The sequence below is a fragment of the Varanus komodoensis genome, unplaced genomic scaffold (assembly GCF_004798865.1).
Source record: "Varanus komodoensis strain SLA01 unplaced genomic scaffold, ASM479886v1 scaffold28, whole genome shotgun sequence".
NCBI classification, from domain to species: domain Eukaryota; kingdom Metazoa; phylum Chordata; class Lepidosauria; order Squamata; family Varanidae; genus Varanus; species Varanus komodoensis.
This window is the reverse complement of record NW_025335727.1, coordinates 9,432,416-9,450,581: the sequence shown is the minus strand read 5'-3', so window position 1 is coordinate 9,450,581 and position 18,166 is coordinate 9,432,416. Positions and strand designations below refer to the sequence as shown.

At 41.0% G+C, this 18,166-nt stretch overlaps 1 protein-coding gene across 11 annotated transcripts in view; it reads right to left on the bottom strand.

The window, feature by feature from the left end:
* The window catches only part of MECOM (MDS1 and EVI1 complex locus), a 522,613-nt gene that overhangs the window by 35,134 nt on the left and 469,313 nt on the right, over positions 1 to 18,166 (bottom strand). For 4 of the 11 annotated variants that reach the window (XM_044434483.1, XM_044434485.1, XM_044434491.1 and 1 more), the window contains 5 exons: positions 17,875 to 18,022; positions 15,782 to 15,938; positions 3,578 to 4,940; positions 3,221 to 3,307; positions 698 to 785 (listed from right to left, as the gene is read on the bottom strand). In XM_044434483.1, the coding sequence (XP_044290418.1) occupies positions 698 to 785; positions 3,221 to 3,307; positions 3,578 to 4,940; positions 15,782 to 15,938; positions 17,875 to 18,022 (1,843 nt within the window). The remainder of the gene's footprint in view (positions 1 to 697; positions 786 to 3,220; positions 3,308 to 3,577; positions 4,941 to 15,781; positions 15,939 to 17,874; positions 18,023 to 18,166) is intronic. The other 7 variants (XM_044434486.1, XM_044434488.1, XM_044434487.1 and 4 more) reach the window with 5 other exon arrangements.

The following is an 18,166-nucleotide window of genomic DNA, read 5'->3' as shown; positions in this document are numbered from 1 at the left end:
ATAGTTGGACAAATGGACTCATTCCTACCTCCATGGCCTAAAGATCCAAGAACAGTGTAGGATTAATGAATACTCCCAATTTATGGACCTGATTTTTCAGGAGGAACATAACCCCTTCCGGAATAAGTAGAATGCCACATTCCAATCTCCTTTCTAGTGACCAATAGAGCCTCCATCTCGTCTTGATTTAACTTTAGCTTGTTCACCATCATCAAGCCCATTCTCGAATGCAGGCAATATTCAACAATTTAGTGTTCTTTGGTATTAGCTAACAAATGTAGGTAACATTATTGGTGGATGTCAGCAGTACATTGCTGGCATCTTATTCCAAAGTTCTGAATGACCTCTCTACACAATGTCATGAAAATATTAAATAATATAACATCTAACATTATGTCCCATTTCAAAAATTAGATTGTTAGAATGAGAGAGGTGGGCTGCTATTTGAGTCACACAATTTCCAAACCCACCAAATATGTGGAGAAAATTGCTTAGTTCTCTGGACCATGAGCTAAAATTTTCCAAAACATGTGAAGTCTAAAACAATGGTACATGAGTTTTTTCTTCATGCCCACTAAATATTGTATATTTTAGGAAATCCAATAATGACTAAGGGTCCAGTTGTTCCTGTGCACCTGCATCTATGAATCAACATGTTTGTTTACAATCTCAAGTTATTTATTACAAAAATACTTACTTGTGGGTGGAATAAGAATCCTGGTGAAGGTCTCAAGTACTTTTCCTTTAAAGCTTCAAGTGGATCAGTTAACTTTCTTTTTTCTACTCTGTAAATGTTAAAATGAGAATTTTCTGATGATGACTCTCTCACACACATGGGTAACCATTTGATGACTTGGATTCAAATGAGACAACAGACAAAAGATCTTCCATCATAATTATCAAAGACAAAGAGATGCAATTCCTTCTCAACACAGGAGTACTACATTTCCTATGGCTAGAAATTTAATGAAGATTATACCATTTCCATTGGAAAATTTGAAATATCGAATAAATATCTTCTTTTATGTTTAATAGAAAAGGGTAAGTATTTTTTTACTGAGCAGTTATCAGGAACATGATTATATTATTAAAGCTAAATAGTTCAATTGGATCTTTTTCAATGGATAGACAGACCCAGTCACTAAACCAATGGAAAAATTACACTGAAAAAGCCTCCATGAAACCATGAGTAAAAACTGTAGTATAAAATTTTGAAGTACTCAAAATGAACTCAGAATGTATCTGCACCAACATCTCTAATTTCAAATCTAAATTTATTTCTAGAGTCACATTTCCTTACCCCCACCCCTAAAATTTCCCAAGTTGATTATGAGTTTTTGGAAATTCATTCAAATTCAAAGATGAAATGAATTTCATTTGGGCAACTCTTTATGGAATAAGAGATCATTTCTTTGTACATTTGTAAGTTTCTGATCAGTTGCACTGTGCCAAGCAAGTGAAGCAACAAACTTCATAGGAGACGAAGAGTGTAAAAAGAGGTTACAAATGTTTTCATGATGATGTTATCTTGAATTTAGGTCTCATTCCCCAAAGTGAATGTCAAGAGTTGGTTTACAGATTTGAAAACAGCAAGATGACATTATTCTGTATTCATCAATAAACTTCCACCAGTGTTTTCCAAACTTAAAATAATCCAGCTTTAAAAAAGAAAAAAAGGGGGATGCTTCTTTCAGTGTTACGCTCAAAGTGTATGATTTCAGAGTTTCAAAAAGCAAGCAATGCTCTCAGGGCAGTCTGCTCCCTGCATTTTTGCATGAGTCCCTCATCTGGGTGTACATCTTGATCAGAAAGAAGCAAGCTCAAAGCCATGACTCAGGCAGAGGTACAACTGGGAAGTTCCTGTGGCAGAGGATAATTCTGCTGTCTCTCTGTAGTAGGAGTGACAATACCCCAGTTATACCCACTACAAAAACAGCACAAAATTATATGCCAGAGGTTGATTGGAAGGAGTTTAAGCTGCAACAGTAAATCATGCAGAGATGCAGCAGGCACCCGTTTGTGTAGATGGGCTACCCACACCTTGCAGCAATCTTTATTTTCTTCATTTATTTCTTGCTGTATGCTGGCAGTTCTCCTCCTAGTATACTAGTGGGTGCTGGCACATTATTTGGGATTACCATTGCTTCTATTATTCCTTTTTTAATATTTATTTTATGCAAAACTTTTCTAGACCATCTCATTACTGAAGTCTCGGGACGGTTTAACAACCCAAAAAGTAAAAAACAAAACACAGCATCCTAAAAATTCAACTAACAATAAAACCCCAATTAAAACAGTCAGGTCTTAAAACATAGGGAAAATAAAAAGGTTTTGGCCTGGTGTCGAAAAGAATAAAGTGATGGCACCAGGCAAACCTCTCTGGGGAGTGAATTCCACAATTCCTTGTACAGTTTTGTTTCATTTCATTTAATGTTGACATGTTCTTTGCGATCTCTCAAATGTTCCTCTGTTCCTGTGCAACACACACATGCATGCAACAATTCACAAACAGTGTTGGTTTCCTCACCCATGTGAGGAAGTACTCCAGGCACCTGGCACAGCAGTCTGGGGTGTTTCTTGTGAATGCACCTATTTGGGAGTTGGGGTGCGTGTCTGGTTTTGACCCAGCAGCTCTGACTCTAATTCAGGAGGGAAGAAACGTGCTTACCCTGCCATCTGAAGTGGCAAGCTTGGAGGGACATGGTTCCTTGGGAGCAGTTTGGCAACAATAGTGGCAAACAAAACCCCTTTAACTCTTTACTGAAAAGCCAGAAGGATCCCTAACTGGAAAAATCAACTTGAATCATTTTCATTGCCCCAGATCTTTCTGGCATGTCCTTAGAAATATCCTGAAGAAAATAGCTAATGTAGCTATATCCCGAAGAATTTAGAAGAGGAAATATTCTAAATCCACATAGCATATTAGGCACTTACTACAATCAATCAATCAATAGCTTTTAAAATGAAAAGTCAGGGGAAAATCCACCTGCAAAAAACACCCCATTTCTGTAAGAGCAATTCCACATTTCCCCTTTGAATCTTCAAATATTGTAATTGTTCCAGTGGGTATCTGAACACACTAAATCATAAAGTCATTAGCTTTATCATGCAGATTCCTCTGATATCAGTTGTAATGCTTTGCACAGCAGAGCAGTACCAGCACTTTCCAATAACTAAAACAAATCAGATTATTCTATTGTAAATAAAGGCAGAATTTTACCCTTGAGTTCCACGTTGTGTTGCTATGGTACAACGTGTTTTGAGTTCTTGAGTGAAACACCTTTGATTGCAGTGGAGATCGACGTTCCTAGTTTGCAAACAAAAGCTGAATTTGACTGCCAATTTTTAAATACATTCTCTTTTTTTTCTGAAGGGAAATTGCTTTGAAGATAATAAATTAAAATGTATTAAGAGAATAAATTATTACAAATTCCCAATACCTAAGTTGCATTAATTCAAATTCCAACTATTTCCACAATTTTATTACAATAAATAACTGAAGATCAAAGGCCATTTGGAGTCTCTTCTGCATCTGAATGAGACTTCAGAAAACTATAGTTCATTACATGTGTTTTACCTGTAAATGGGATCCATAAAGAAAGGTGTCGGCCTTGCATGTTGTAAAGAGATGTCTGAAGATTTCCTTGATTCAAGATCAAGATCTCCTTTTTTTCCTCCAAAGATGTGGTTTTTCCGAGGCTCAGCCTGTTTTGTACCACTAGCTCGACTTCGGCTGCCCATACTCAAATCTAGAGGCTGGTCTTGGCTGGTTACTGATGGAGCTGCTGGTTTTGAGGTTATGGGAGTAAGTGGTTTCTCCTCCTTACGTTTAGTGGTAAGGTCAAAGGGAGACTCGGAGTTTCCCTTTAAGATCTTCTTTACTTCTCCTGGCGATTGGGGTTCCATTTTCAAAGGTAACGGTCTCAAGTCTCTATCAGGAAATGGGTACATTGACTGAGAGAATGCTGGAAAAAATGGGAGGGGAAACATGGAAGGGTAAGGTAAGGCTCCAACTTTTTTGTCCTGTAGCCCCACAAGTCCTGTCGAACCAAAGTATTTTTCAGCAATAGAGGCAATGGCCTTTATAGAATCATTCACAGCTCCTGACACCGCAGTTTGTTCCTCTAAAGATGGTGAGAAGATGGAATGATTGCTGTATTCTTTCTTATTATTTACGGAAGCCAAATTCTGAAGCGAGTTTACTTTGTCTTTGAACATTTTACCATTTTCTTTACATTTCTCTTTATCACTTTCAATGTCACTTTCCAGATCAGAGCCAGAAGTGGTCTCCAGGTCACTCCCACTGGGGGTACTGACATCCTCAAGGTCACTACTCTCTGACTGGTCACTGCTCTTTTCATGTGGCCTCTCTTCGGAGGACCTCTCTGGTTGAAGCTCCACTGGCTTATTTTCACTTAGGGTAGGTGGGTGTTTATTTAGTGCCTTCAAAATATCCTGGGTAGCTGGCAGTGCCTGAGGATGTGTCATGAGGGGACTTGGACTTTTGATTGTTTGGTCTGTGCTTGGAAGTCCTTTAACAGGAGAACTAGCAGGTATCAAAGGTGGCCTGTGGTACAAGCCCGAAGGAAACAAGCCAGGGAAGCTAAAAGAAAATCCAGGAGCTGTTGGAAAGGTAAGACCAGCAGGATGCCTGTTGGCACCAAAATAGTCAGCAAGGCCCGGATTTGCATGATTCATATTAACCATGGAAGATTTATCCATAGCTGGGGTTCCAGGAAGTGATATGCCTTGGCCAAAAAATCCTCCTGCCGCAAAATGGTTCTTGCCCTCACAAAATCTCCTGTGTTTATTTAAGGAAGACGTAGTGCTGAACATTTGTCCACAGTCTTTGCACTTGATTTGGGTTCTGCAATCAGCATGCATACGCTTATGACGGCAAAGGTTTGAAAACTGAGTATAGGATTTATGGCAGACCTCACCTGTGTGTAAACAACAACAACAACAAATCTCAGGATTTATGGTCATTTTTCTTTTGTCCCTTCCCCACCCCTTTCATCCCACCCATTCACTTTAAATGGAGCATCTAACATGGTTCACACATTCACAAAATCACTTAGATCTCAAAACAAAGTCTGCTAACTCAAAAGGAAGATCCAGCAGTTCAGTGGGATTTACTTGCAGGTACATGGGATTATGAATGCAACATTCAGCTGCAATCCTATATAGTTCCCTGAGAGTAACTCTCACTGAACAAAGTTAGACTGACTTCAGGCTCAGAGTAAACATGTATAGCATCATGTTGTTAGTCAGCAATACAGCGGGATGAACCTGAGAGCAGACAGCAGGTTAACAGGCAGTCCCACCCCCAAAATGGGAATCCAGTTAGGCAAATATTATCAGTCAAAAATCCCCACATTTCTGTTAAAACCAACAGCATATATTATATCCCATAAAACTGGAGCAGCTTTGATTGCATTGGCCAGGATCCAGCAAAATGCATGTGCATACAACTAAAATCAGTATGTTCTTCTGATTCATTAGTTCTCCAACAACAATTTGCAATGTTTTTGGGAGCAATACTATCCATGCTTGGGTAGGAAAAAAAGTCCTACAGCTCCCAACATTCCCCAGCAGCACTGATGTTGTAGGACATTTTTTATTTCTAAACGTGCATAAGATTGCACCCTTAAAGTTGGCATTCATGATTGAGAAAGAGGACAAAAAGGTAAAGTGCACAATATAGTTATTTGCACATATATGAAATTTTGGTTCATAATCACTGCCTTACAATACAATATCTGGAGACCCTGAATAAGCCATATTTTCAGAACAGAATACAAGCTTAACCCATTAAAATCATGTCCATCCAAACTGTTTGCTTCATTTCTTTTTGCTACACATATATATGAAGTGGCTCGTATCTACAAAAGTTTTCACAGGACCCACCTGAAATTGAGTGTTCCTAGCATGTACTGTTATTCAAGAAGAGCCATGAAAGTTGTTATAGACCAGTCATAGAAATAAGCACTCATATTCAGAATGTGTCAAAACATGGGCCTTGTTTGAACCTTGCTAACATTGATACTTGAGAATTTTCTTCAAAATCAGCATTGCACAATACAGATGGGACACACAGCAAAATATTGGATTTCAGCCACTTCATTCCATTCCCCTGCTCTAGTTTTTGGATTTGAAGTTCCCCTGTTAGTCGGTCAGCATGTTTAAGCCACTGAACATAGTCCATATTTATTGGGCTATTTGGGGTTGCCTCCTGCTATTAGGATTTCTCCTCCCACCCCATATTTTCAGCAAATCTTGGAGCTTTCCCCAAGCCTGATGACACTTCCCTTTTATGGGTGATAGAGTGGCCAGAGGGAAGAGAAGACAGGGGTCCTGTACCTTCACTGTGTAGCAGAAGGAATCGCAGCCAGTGCTACTGATAAGGTACCCCTACTCAGCTTCCTTCTTCTACACAGCAATTACAGTTGTGTCTTCTCTTTAGTCAAAGTCCATTATACAGCCAGTGTGCTGTTGCATCTGGACTCAGCAATGATCAGTGTTGATGTGGCTACATAAGCAAAGGCACTCAGGCTGCAATCATACCTATTTATTTGGGTATAAGTCCCAGTAGTACATATTTCTTAGTAGGCAAAAATAGCATTGCACTTTCTGGAAGAGAGAGAATGATTATCCCTTTGCATGAAAGTGCAGTTTCCTGTAGCGAAGAAGAGCCGAGCAGCTTAACTTTTGCTCAGTTCGGGTTCCATCACTAGCTCTTGCCTTTCACACATCAAAGCCACATAACAATACACATTGTGAATTCTGAGACCTTCTTAACAATTATTTTGGTGGTTTCAGACAGACTGACATAATTTACAATGGCTCTATTTTAAGCCCGCAAAGGAAATTGAATTGAATGTATCCCATCCTGCACTCTTGGTTCCCATGAACTATAATCACGTCCTCTGACTTCCACTCACACCATTGCTGATGCTACCTTCCTGCTCTTATAAAGCTTACCCTTGAGAACCTGCCTGCTGGTTGTCTGTCTTAAATGTTTACTCCTGTAGCTATCAGTTCCCATCACAACAACAAAGACATCCATTGTTTGAGAAGGTCCCGATTCCACCTGTCTGGCTCAGATGGGTTGCCCCGCTGATATCTATCAGACAACAACTACAGCAACAGTTGCAGGGCTGGATTCAAGCCCAAAAAATGTTCAATTCAGGAAGAATGTTATTGCTGTGTATCAACCAATGTTCCTGTAAGATACTTTTCATTCATGAGAAATTCTCTAGCTAAAGAATGTTTTGTTAAATCTTATCCACAGGAGAACTCTAACAGACTTAATTTCTTTTTGGTAAAATGCTTCCCACTACACATTTTATTTGGAGAAAATATCATGAACATACAGGTCAAAGGAAAATCTCTGGAATTTCGTCAAACTGTTGGATCAGTAAATTTAGTTTGGAACATCTATTGCTTTTGAAGCCTAACACACAGTATACTTTATGCAAATAGCCTTCCTCTAGCAACAGTAATTTGAACTTTCAAGAATGAAATTGCAATTGATTTTATGGCACTAATTCAGGCATATAAAAATGCACAGGTCTGAAAGCACTTGGTGGCATTCCACAGCTGAAACTAAATAACTCTTGGCCACGGAAATACCCAGATGAGAGAGCGGGAGTCTCCATGTACACTGCTGTGAGCTTTAAGAAAATATGAAATACAAATAATAGAGTCTACATGTGAGCAAGAGGAGCTCTGCTACATCCAGAGGTGCTCAGTTTTTAACTTTAACATAAAGGTCAGTGTTTCTTTACTATAAAACTAATTGCACAGCACTTCTATCTTTTGTGATGAATAGTCGTAGAAATATTCACAGCAAGGCAGGATCAATTGACAGTGCGAGCATTCACTGCTGAAACTCATAGCACAAATCATTAATGACTATACCCTCTTTAGCTGCATACCTGCTTACCAGTGGAATGGGCCAGGGGCAAGGATGCTCCTTCCTGACAGATTCCATGAGTAACCTTCTCTGTATCAGCCAAGGTCTCACAGAAGTACAGTATTTGCACAAGAGACTCTAAATCAGATTGACTCTGTCTCCTGAAACAGGGATGTAGTAGTAGAAAAAGGCAGGCGTAGATATGCGTGGTTGCTATGACCTTTGTCTTATAGTCCAAGCTGGGTGGCTAAAACTAACTTCCTGGAGCAGACAGCCTAAGGCATCTGTTCACTCTGCTGGATGAAGAAAAGCTCCCAGGAGGCTGCCACAAGGACGGTCAGAGAGGAACAGAGGTAAAGGGCAGGAACTCACTAGGAATAGACGCACTTTGGTGATGAGGAAGGGTCTTCACCCAGAGATCCTCAGCTATAGAATAGCTGCACATAGAAGACACAGAGATTATATGCATGGCATGCAGAGACCGTGAAGAAACAGCTCTTGTGCCAGGAATTCTGGAGAAAACCTTTTATTCGGTTCCTAGGATTCTGCATTTCCATCACAACATCACTTCCTTGCCAGGTGATATTTTCAAGTAAGTCCTCAGTGAGCTACTTTAAAATCTATATTGACCACAATGTAGCCATTCTAATTAGTGAATTAGGTTGTCATACACAGAGTAGGCCTGGAAGTCAACTATATAAAAGGATAAGAATTGCTTGGCTGGACTGGACCAGGATCCACCTAGATGCACCAGCCAGCAGACGCATGAGGAAGCTCACAGGCAGATTCTGATGGTGACTGTCATCCCCCAGTCTCTACAAATGAGAAACACACAATAAAATAGGGAACAAACAAGAACTAGTAAATGTAAAAGTAATTTAAATTTTTGTGATTTAAAAGGCATGATTGAAATTGAAATGGCCTTCCTGTGGAACAAGTGCATAGAATGGAGTAGGCGTGGAGTTGTTGTGTTTTGGGGAGAGGATTGGAAAGGTTGCCTAAAGGATGGCAGGAGATGTGTGGCTGTGAAGAACACTACAAGCTTCCTCCCTAGATTGGCATAGAAATCCCAGTCCAGCTTGCCAGTCCCTTAGTGATCTCACACTACTTTAATTTCAATGGTTTGGACCCAGACTCAGTCACAGTAATCGTAGACTTCTTTGGACCCACTCCAACATAAATCTTCACTTCATAACTAAGCCCGTGAAGAGCTGGATCATGATCCACCACTTGACAGCCTTTACATTCTAGAACCTTCTCTGTAGCTCCACTTTGTAAACCAGAGGTTTCCCTTCTTCTGTCTCCAGACATTTCGCTCTCTCTTGACACCGCATCCCTATCGCCACCACGACCTGTCTCCCACCCACCTACCCAATACATTTTAATCCTCCAAAAAATTATCCAAATGTAAAGTTTGCATATTTCATGCTTATTAAACAAATGACCGTTAAGTGCTATTTTTAATTCTTCCCTGTCTATTCCAGCATGTGGTTCCTATTTGAGCAAGCTGGGGATTTTATGAAGGCAGTGTGTAATTACCTTTGTGTTGGTGAGCTGGTGTTGGTGAGTTTGCTCCCAAGTCAGGGCGGCACACTGTAACAAGAGACAGTCGCCATAAACAGACCGGGAAGGTACAGCGTGGTGTGTGGCCTTTCTGCTGGGAATCAGATATCTCTGCTCTAGGTGACCCCCTACCCCCAGCCACAAGTGCTCAGAAAATCGTACCCTGACATGTGATCTTTAACTTCTTTTGTTCGGTAATTATACGGCAATTATTCATAATTGTCCCATGGTTTTTTTTTTCTGTCTATCATTCCCTGCATTTGAAAAATCACAGTTGCTCATTTGCTTACATCAGCATTAGCTGAGGACACATTAATGAAAAAGCAAGGAAGAAGAATTTTCCATGTGATCTAATTTGAAAAGAATGGCAAAGCATCTCAATTTTCTTTAAAAGAAAGAAAGAAAGAAAGAAAGGAAGGAAGGAAGGAAGGAAGGAAGGAAGGAAGGAAGGAAGGAAGGAAGAAAGAAAGAAAGAAAGAAAGAAAGAAAGAAAGAAAGAAAGAAAGAAAGAAAGAAAGAAAGAAAGAAAGAAAGAGAAAGGGTATGAATGGTATTGCTGGAGGTTATTGTTCACTCATTATTTTATTTTCACTAATATTTTTTTTAAATCCTATCCCTGTGATCTTAGGCAAGGGAATGCAAATCTTTGAATAGTCATAACTGGGCCTAGTTAATTCAGTTTTTGCAAGCTTAAACAATTTTATGTACAGATAAATAAAAATATCAACCATTCCAGGGGCAGGCGCACAGCTCTCAGAAGGATTCTTTTAAGCCATTACAAGCCATGTTGTATATTACTAAGGTTCACGCAGATTGTTCCTCTGTTCCCCTGAAGAATATATGGTGCATGTTCTAGTATAGTGAAGATGTTAATTCAAGAGCTACAGGAAGCTGGTCGCTGAATCGCAAGAGTTTGAACCACAAGTCTCCATGGGCTGATATGAAATTGCAGGTTGGCTCCTCCATTAAACTGGTTTTCTGCTTGACCCACACCTTCATGCTGTGCATATCTGGATTCCGTGGCTCAGCCATGCAGTGTAGCCAGCTTAAAAGTCTGTCAACTGATCCTGCCTTGGAAGCCGTTCTTACATTCAGGAGAAAGACCTGAGCAGTACATATAACCACAAAACGCTGCTTCAATTGATGTCAGAACAAGAGGGGCAAGACAGGGATTAGAAAAGATTCACATTACATTAAAACTGACCTGAACTTCCTTACAGTGACAGATCACTTGTTCCACTCCATGTGCAAGGTCCCCTTTAGATATTAAACCAACAGTTTTACAAAAAAACAAAACAAAAAACAGATGTGGAAGTCAGTCACACATCCATTTCTTGCTGAACCATTTTATTTGTTATTAACATATCCATTGATATATCCATTAGGTGGAGTACAGCACAAAACAAAAGGACATTAACAACAGTAAAATTTAAAACTAGATAATTTAGAAAGATCTCTCTCCTGATCCTTTCCAAAACTTAAGGTGGGTGCCAATTGCAACTCTTAGGAGAGCACATGTCACAATTTGGGATCATCACAGTAGAAACCTTTTTCCCAACTGCTTAAAAGGGTTCCAAAGGATGACCTGCAGATAACATAACCGGACAGGTTCACAATGGGACAGGTACTAAGTCATTAGGGCTTTGGAGGGTAAAACAAAGACTGTGAATTCAGCCCAGAAAGTAACTGGCAACCAGTGAAGGGCTTTCAAGTCAGGTGTTCCCATGCAACTGAAGCTTCCAAATAGTCTTCAGGGATTGTCCCAGGTTAGTCTGTGTGTGATATAAAGAAGGCATGGATAACAGACACAGAGTCTCTCTCAACTAAGGAAACAAAATATTTACTGGACTGTAATAGCACCACCAACACTTAAGATCTATATCATTCTTTAGCCTGATCAAATTGTTGTATCAAATATTTAGACATCTCAAAGGTCAAACCTAGAATCAGCTGATAGAGTAAGAAGCATGAATTCAGTTTTCCTGATGTATCCTCCCACCTATCACATTTTGAATGAGTTGGTTTGTTTCAGAATGACCAGAGATAACAGATAACCTTAAAATTGGTATAGAAGAAGCAATTTCAGCCTGCGCAACTTGTCAAGTTGTAATGCTGTGGGAGTGAGAAAACTTGAGGCTGACAAAATTCCCTCCTCCATATGAGAGGTATGGATGCTCAATCTTCTTTCAAAGGATGGCAAACCATCAGCCCATGGGACAATTGGGCCCAGCAGACCAAGCCATTGAGCCTGTGGAGCTTTTGGTAAAACCCTCCTCTTCCTTCTCCTGAAGCCTTACCCCTGAGTGGAGGCAGCCAGAGGTGGTATTAGGGGAAGACCCACTGGAACAACCCAAATCTTTAATCTGGAGCCCCAAATCTCTGGAAGGCCATCTCCCTGATCACCCTGCTGTCCAGGCACTCACAGATCTCTGTTACATGTAATGCCACTTGATTAGCCAGCTTTCTGCTGACAGTGACTTCATCTCATGCTGTCCCTTCCCTCCAAACTTCCTGCCTGAGGTTTCTTTTCTGAAATCAAATGCATTCATCTCCCTTTTCTACAATCAGGAGTGTCCTTAGGAGACAGGATCCTTTAAAGATACATAAAAAGACACATGTAAATTAGCAAATGCAAATTCCCCTTTGGCCCTGAGCCCTGGACTTTCCCAGGACCTAGCACCTCCCCTGTCCAGAGTCTTTACATTGCTCTAGACCAAGTTGATCAATAATGCATTTATTCACCCCTCACCTTTCCATCAAAGAAATGGCACTTGTGGTGGTTGAGAAGAAGAACTTATGTAAAACTGTTATCTCTCTTCTACAATGGCTGGAAAGCTATGAAGCAAGATCTCCAGGCAAAGCACCATCTGGAGGAGCTCCATCCAGCACTATAAGTAGGGAGAAAATGGCACTGGGGACATAGCCTCACCCACCGACACCATTCAGCCCACGGAGACCAGGAGGTGGCTGTTCCCTGGCCCCCCTTGCTCAAGCCTAGTTTCCCACCCTTGCTCAACTGTAATCTAGTCTGACTGGGTTGTATTGTTCAATTTGTACAAATGAGTAGCAGGGGCAGCCTAACACTGAAGTCCTATGGTCAGCACACATGTTGGGACCACAGTTACATACAAAGAAGACACACACATTCAAAGTGAAATCCTTCCTTCCTACTTTTGCCTCCTGTCATTTGAATAATACAGTCCATCTGCTGTGGTAACTAATGGTACTGTACAATCCTGCGCAGTGGGAGGCACGGCTGCTCCTGCGGTGCGAGGAACCAGCCATCCTCATGTTCCAACCAGCCGAGAATTAAAAGGCAACGGTGAGGTTACACAACAAAAACCTCTCAGGAAGCCAATAGATTTGAGTTGTGTTTGTATTGCAGATTGCCCAAAGAGCCCTAATTGCTAAAGGGCAATAAATATATTTTAGAAATAAAATAGCTCTCCCACAAGTCCTCCTACAGAAGGTAGGACTAGCAACACATGCTGGGCCGGTGATGCTTCAGGACTATCCTCAACCAAACTGGAGGGCAGCAGAATAGCTCAGGTGGTGCCGGAAAGGTAAATTGACACATGCAGCTCTGTCTCTCAACACCACACCACCCATCTGCAGCTGACGCAGCCGGTCCACTCTGGCCATGAGCAGAGATGGCCCTAATTGAGCCTTAGTGAATCCTTTTCATCTGTTTGTTTTGATTTTGTAAAATATCGAGTTGCCTTGATAAATTTAGAAGTGGCTAATCGGAATGAAAGATGTTAAGCAATAAAGACTTTATGGCTGTAATTCTCAATGAGAATAGCTAGCAAAAGTCTAAGAAGGATTCTAGGCTGAGTTTATTTATAAACATTCCCTCTTCCTTAGGGAAGAACAGCCAAATGCTTTGTAAGCCTTTTTTTGAAATTAGCAATCATTTGGAATGATTCCAGGTTTTTCAGTGGTTTGCTTAAGGGAAAATCTCATTTGGTGGAATCTTCTTACACTTTATTAGTCACATCCACCAGTAGCTCTTCTTTTCTTCCTGGGGCTACATTAAGCAAAAATAAATAAACTTACAAAAGGTTCAAAGCATAATTAGACTTCGGCCTAGGGAAGTGTGCCAGAGCATACAATATAAAATGAGGTTATAAAAGTATTTCCAGAATTGCCCATTGAGCCTCGGATACCAGGAAGTTTCTGAAATGAAACAGGCAGAAGAAATACAAGGAGTGCCCTTCTTGAAGAGCTGGTCTATATGGGAACCAAAAACAACATCCCTGTGGTGAGTTCTCACCTCCCTGCCACAATGTTTACAAGCTCGAACTGCATGGAGAGCAGCCATCATTTAGGGAATAGCATCAGTAGCAGTATGGAACACAGACAGGAAATTACATGAGCAGCATCAGCTACAACTAGAAAAACAGCACAGGTTACAAATACCAGGTGGACCCATGACCGTTTCAGGCAGGTATCTAGCGGCCATCCATCAAGCACCGCAGAAACCTAAAGCAGCATAGTGCTGTGATCCTTAAAGACTCTTGGTGCTCAGGCTCCATTTTCAGCCATGTACCCATTTGCTAACTTCTCGTAGCACAAGCACAATTTGATTAGCTCACTATTCTGTTACATGTACATCTCCTTTTAGCACATCAGATCACATTCCTTAGATTGTGTGGAGGGAGGAGCGACAATTGTGCAGGCACGCTAAATGACAAAATTAAAAGGACTGACTTAATTTCCATGAGGAAGAAGCACATATATAAAGAACACAAAAAGTAGTAGGACAGAAATAAAATAAATGAATGTGGCATGCAATGGAGTTGTGGGACCAGGGCTTACTGTGTGTGTGTGTGTGTGTGCGCGCACATGTGTGTGAACCAGCAGGGCTTCTTACCTTATCCGCCACCCTGTCTGCTTCCTCTCAATTTAGCTGCAATTCTCCCTGCTAGGTCAGAAGTGAATTTCCCCAGCAACCATATATTGGTTCCCATTGAAATGCAAAGTATTTGGCAGCATGGCTTGGCCTTCAATGGGCAATTGAGAACCATTAACTTTACAAAGGAAAATGAACTATGAGATGGATTGACTCCATAAAGGAAGCCACAATCTTGAATTTACATGAGCTGTGCAGAGTTGTCATTCTGGAGGGCTTTCATTCACATGGTCCCTCCTGGTGGACATAAAATGGCTTGAACTGACAGACTGGCACAGCTGCCTAAATTTTGGGATTCTCCTTGGGATGGGGCTGTGAGAGTGGTCATTTTGAGCACCTACACTTGAAAATGTACTACTTCTGGTGACAAGTATGCTGATTCCACATAGATACATACATACATACAGAGGGAGAGGAAGAGGGAGGGAGCGAATAGCAGGCCTCCACCATGTTTATACCATATAGCAGGGGTGGCCGGACTTGCTCAACAGAAGATCCACATATGGTAAACGTCAGACGTTTGAGAGCCACAAGTGCCCCCCACGTCCCCGATGGCAGAAGTAGGTGGCAAGCAAGTGCCTGTTGGCAGTGGCGGACAGAGAGTGCACCTGCAAGAGTGGTGAGCTGCAAAATAAACTGAAAGAGCCACGTGCGGCTCCCCAGCCTTAGTTTCCCCACGCCGCCATATGGAATCATAGAATAGTAGAGTTGGAAGGGGCCATGAAGGCCATTGGGTCCAACCCCCTGCTGTTGCAGGGCACCAACTAAAGGCTCACTGTGGCTTCTCTGCCACAAAATGATGGAATAGCTGCAACATGTAGCGCTAAGGACAATTTTAGCGCAACAAATAATTTCATTATCCTAAGACCCCACTGTATGCTTAGAGCAATAAGTTGGCAGCACAATCCGATACAAGTCTCCTCAAAAGTAAATCCCCTTGAATTCAGTGGGACTTACTGCCAAGGAAGTCTGCATAGTTTTGCAGCATAAAACATGCCCTGAATAGATATTGAACTTTCTTCAATAATGCTAAATAAGGTGTATACTTGGAAGAAGGTGTAGATGTAAATACTGAGTGAAGCTGATGTATTAGAACTAGAAATTAGACTGCTCACAATTTAGCTGCCTAGAGCCCAGAACAAGATCTAGGATGAGTCATCCAGGAATGCTTCTCAAACAAGTCCATGGGCCACAGAGGTTGGGCAGAGTAAGGAAACAGTCTGCCCTTGCAGGTTCCAACTCCCCCCACACACAATGGAGGTTCTTCTGACCTAGAATCATTGGTTTTGCCAGGAAAGCTAATGCTTCAGTATAAACATGTTCAGCTGAGTTCATATCTTGCTTGAAAACAGAAGACACAGAAGATGAGTGGTTACGTGGGAGAGACTTACATATAAAAGGCTTGACACTGCTGTGGATATGTTTGTGCTGTTTGAGGCCTGAAGAAGTGGCAAATGTTTTACCACACTCTGGACAAGCATGTGCACGAGCGCCAACGTGCTGTGAACGGATATGCCTCTGCAGGTTGCTGGGGTCCGTGAAAACCTGCTAGGAAATGAGTACTAATTAAACAAGAAACTTTGATGCAAACAAGGAAAATAAAAACGTACCAGGGGTTGAGTTAGGTTCTTCAGGAACCAAGAGGCATCAAATGAAGGAGAAGATGTGTGTTTTATAAAGCGGTTTGTGTGCGTTCAATTGCCCTATGGAGCTAAAAGATAGGAAAGGTTACTTTTAGAGCATGTCTACTCCTTTCAATTCAAGCAGTGCCAAGCCCAGTTAAGTAACCAAGGAACTCTGGGAACCACAATTTTGTGATGGCGCTAGAGGGCTTCTTGTCACTGGCTGACCTTTTGAACCAAACTATACTTCTCAGTGTATTTTGCAGGATAGGATAATGGTTAAGACCATGTGAAACTGTTAACGTTTTTAGAATGCAAGTACTAAACCTGATCTAATATTTACATTGCAGTGCCATGGTTGCCTGTTCAGAGGTGAGGCCCAATGAACTCCATAGGGCTCATTCCCAGGTAAGCATATATAGGATTGCACTGCTGATTGTTTTCATTAAGGGCACATTCAAAAGAAAATTAATTGAAAAATTAACAGCCATTAAAGGTAAATCTGTGGTCACTCCCAGCATAGCAAAGTGTATAGAGAGCATGTGTCAGATATAAATAATATGGTTACTTCTGCTGTTGAGCATTACTACTCCTTTTTAAGATGTTTGCAACCTATTCACTTCATTCTTATTCCTGGAGTAACTATTCCTGTCTTTCCCTTGGTACTAACCCCTTTCACAACTAATATTCAGGGATTCCTGTCCATGTACCTAGAACACCTGGCCTTCAAAGCTAATCAGTCCCCATTTGTGTTAGGCAAAGAAACTGAAGGATGGGGTGGGTGGAATAGGTTGCTGGACTGTGGCTCTTTGTGGTGCAAATTAAGAGGGAATGATGCTGCAGATTGTGGGAAACTTGAAGAAACTCTCACCACTTACTACACAATCTCAGGTCTTTGTAACCTTCATAGACTCAAAGCTCCACAAACATTATCTGGATGAAGCGATAATCAATTATCTTAAAATGCCAATACATAATAATCCTAAGAATATTTACTCAGAAACAAATTTTGGTGAAACTTACTCTTTTGTAAACGTGTTTAGAATGGCAGTGACAATCTCGTAAGGTATTTTTCTCTGTGTTTTTCAATTATGGTGTTGAAATCAGGAAATATTATTTCATAAACAGGACTGCTTGTTATTTACATTTCCAAAATGCAGCTTTGTATGTAGTATATCCTCGCAGATTTAAAATGTTTATATTGGAGGATGCTGAGTTTCCTTTTTCTAGTAATATTCAGGAGTCAAGAGCAATAACTTGGTTTCCTTACCACAAAATGCTATCTCACAATATGTCAATAAGCCCTAAATCCTCGGTTCAACATTCACACAAGTCGTCTTGGCATTCACGCTGCAGTATTTCCCTGTCGGGATATTAAGAGCTCTGTTACGCTGGTGAAAACTACAAGTTGATCTGGCTGAATACCATCACTGGCTCTTGCTGCTTTGAGAGGGGTTCTCTGCCACAGACCTATTACATAAAAATGGTCTCCTTTATGCCAAGTATGTAATCTATTCCTATTCCTTTTCTAAGCCAGATGCCACCATCAGCTGCCTTGTATGATATATCTGTTGGTGGACTGCACTAATTCAGGCTGAGGGTAGAAGAATCAAATGTCTGGATGCTCTCCCAAATGTAATTCCCCCCTCCAAAAAATATCCCTCTGCATGAATAGAATTAAGATGTCAAAAGGAAGCTTCTGGACGAGGTCCTCCTGGGCAACTAGTCTTACATATGCAAGGAACTATATATGTCTAAGTGTGAGGAAGCACATACATCTGAGACCCTGGTTGTAGCTTGAAGTATTTTTCATGAAACACGATGCATGGAAAGATCCCAGACACCCTCTAACTTCACTGTACCTTGGCACAGTTTTCGCATTCGTAGTGCTTCCCACTATCATGAGACATCTGGTGGCGTATCAAGTTGGATTTCCAGTTAAAGGCTTTGGGACACTGGTCACACTTGTACTCCCTCTCTTCGGTGTGGGACAACATGTGCTTTTCTAAGCTGAAAAGACACAACAAGAGACTCACTGAGATGAACAGAACTAGAGGCCTTTGTGTTACTCCTAATAAATTAGGAGCCATGAAAAGTCAGTGTTCTTTTGGTTCAGAAATTCAGAGTAATTATACAATAAATAAACATCTCCAT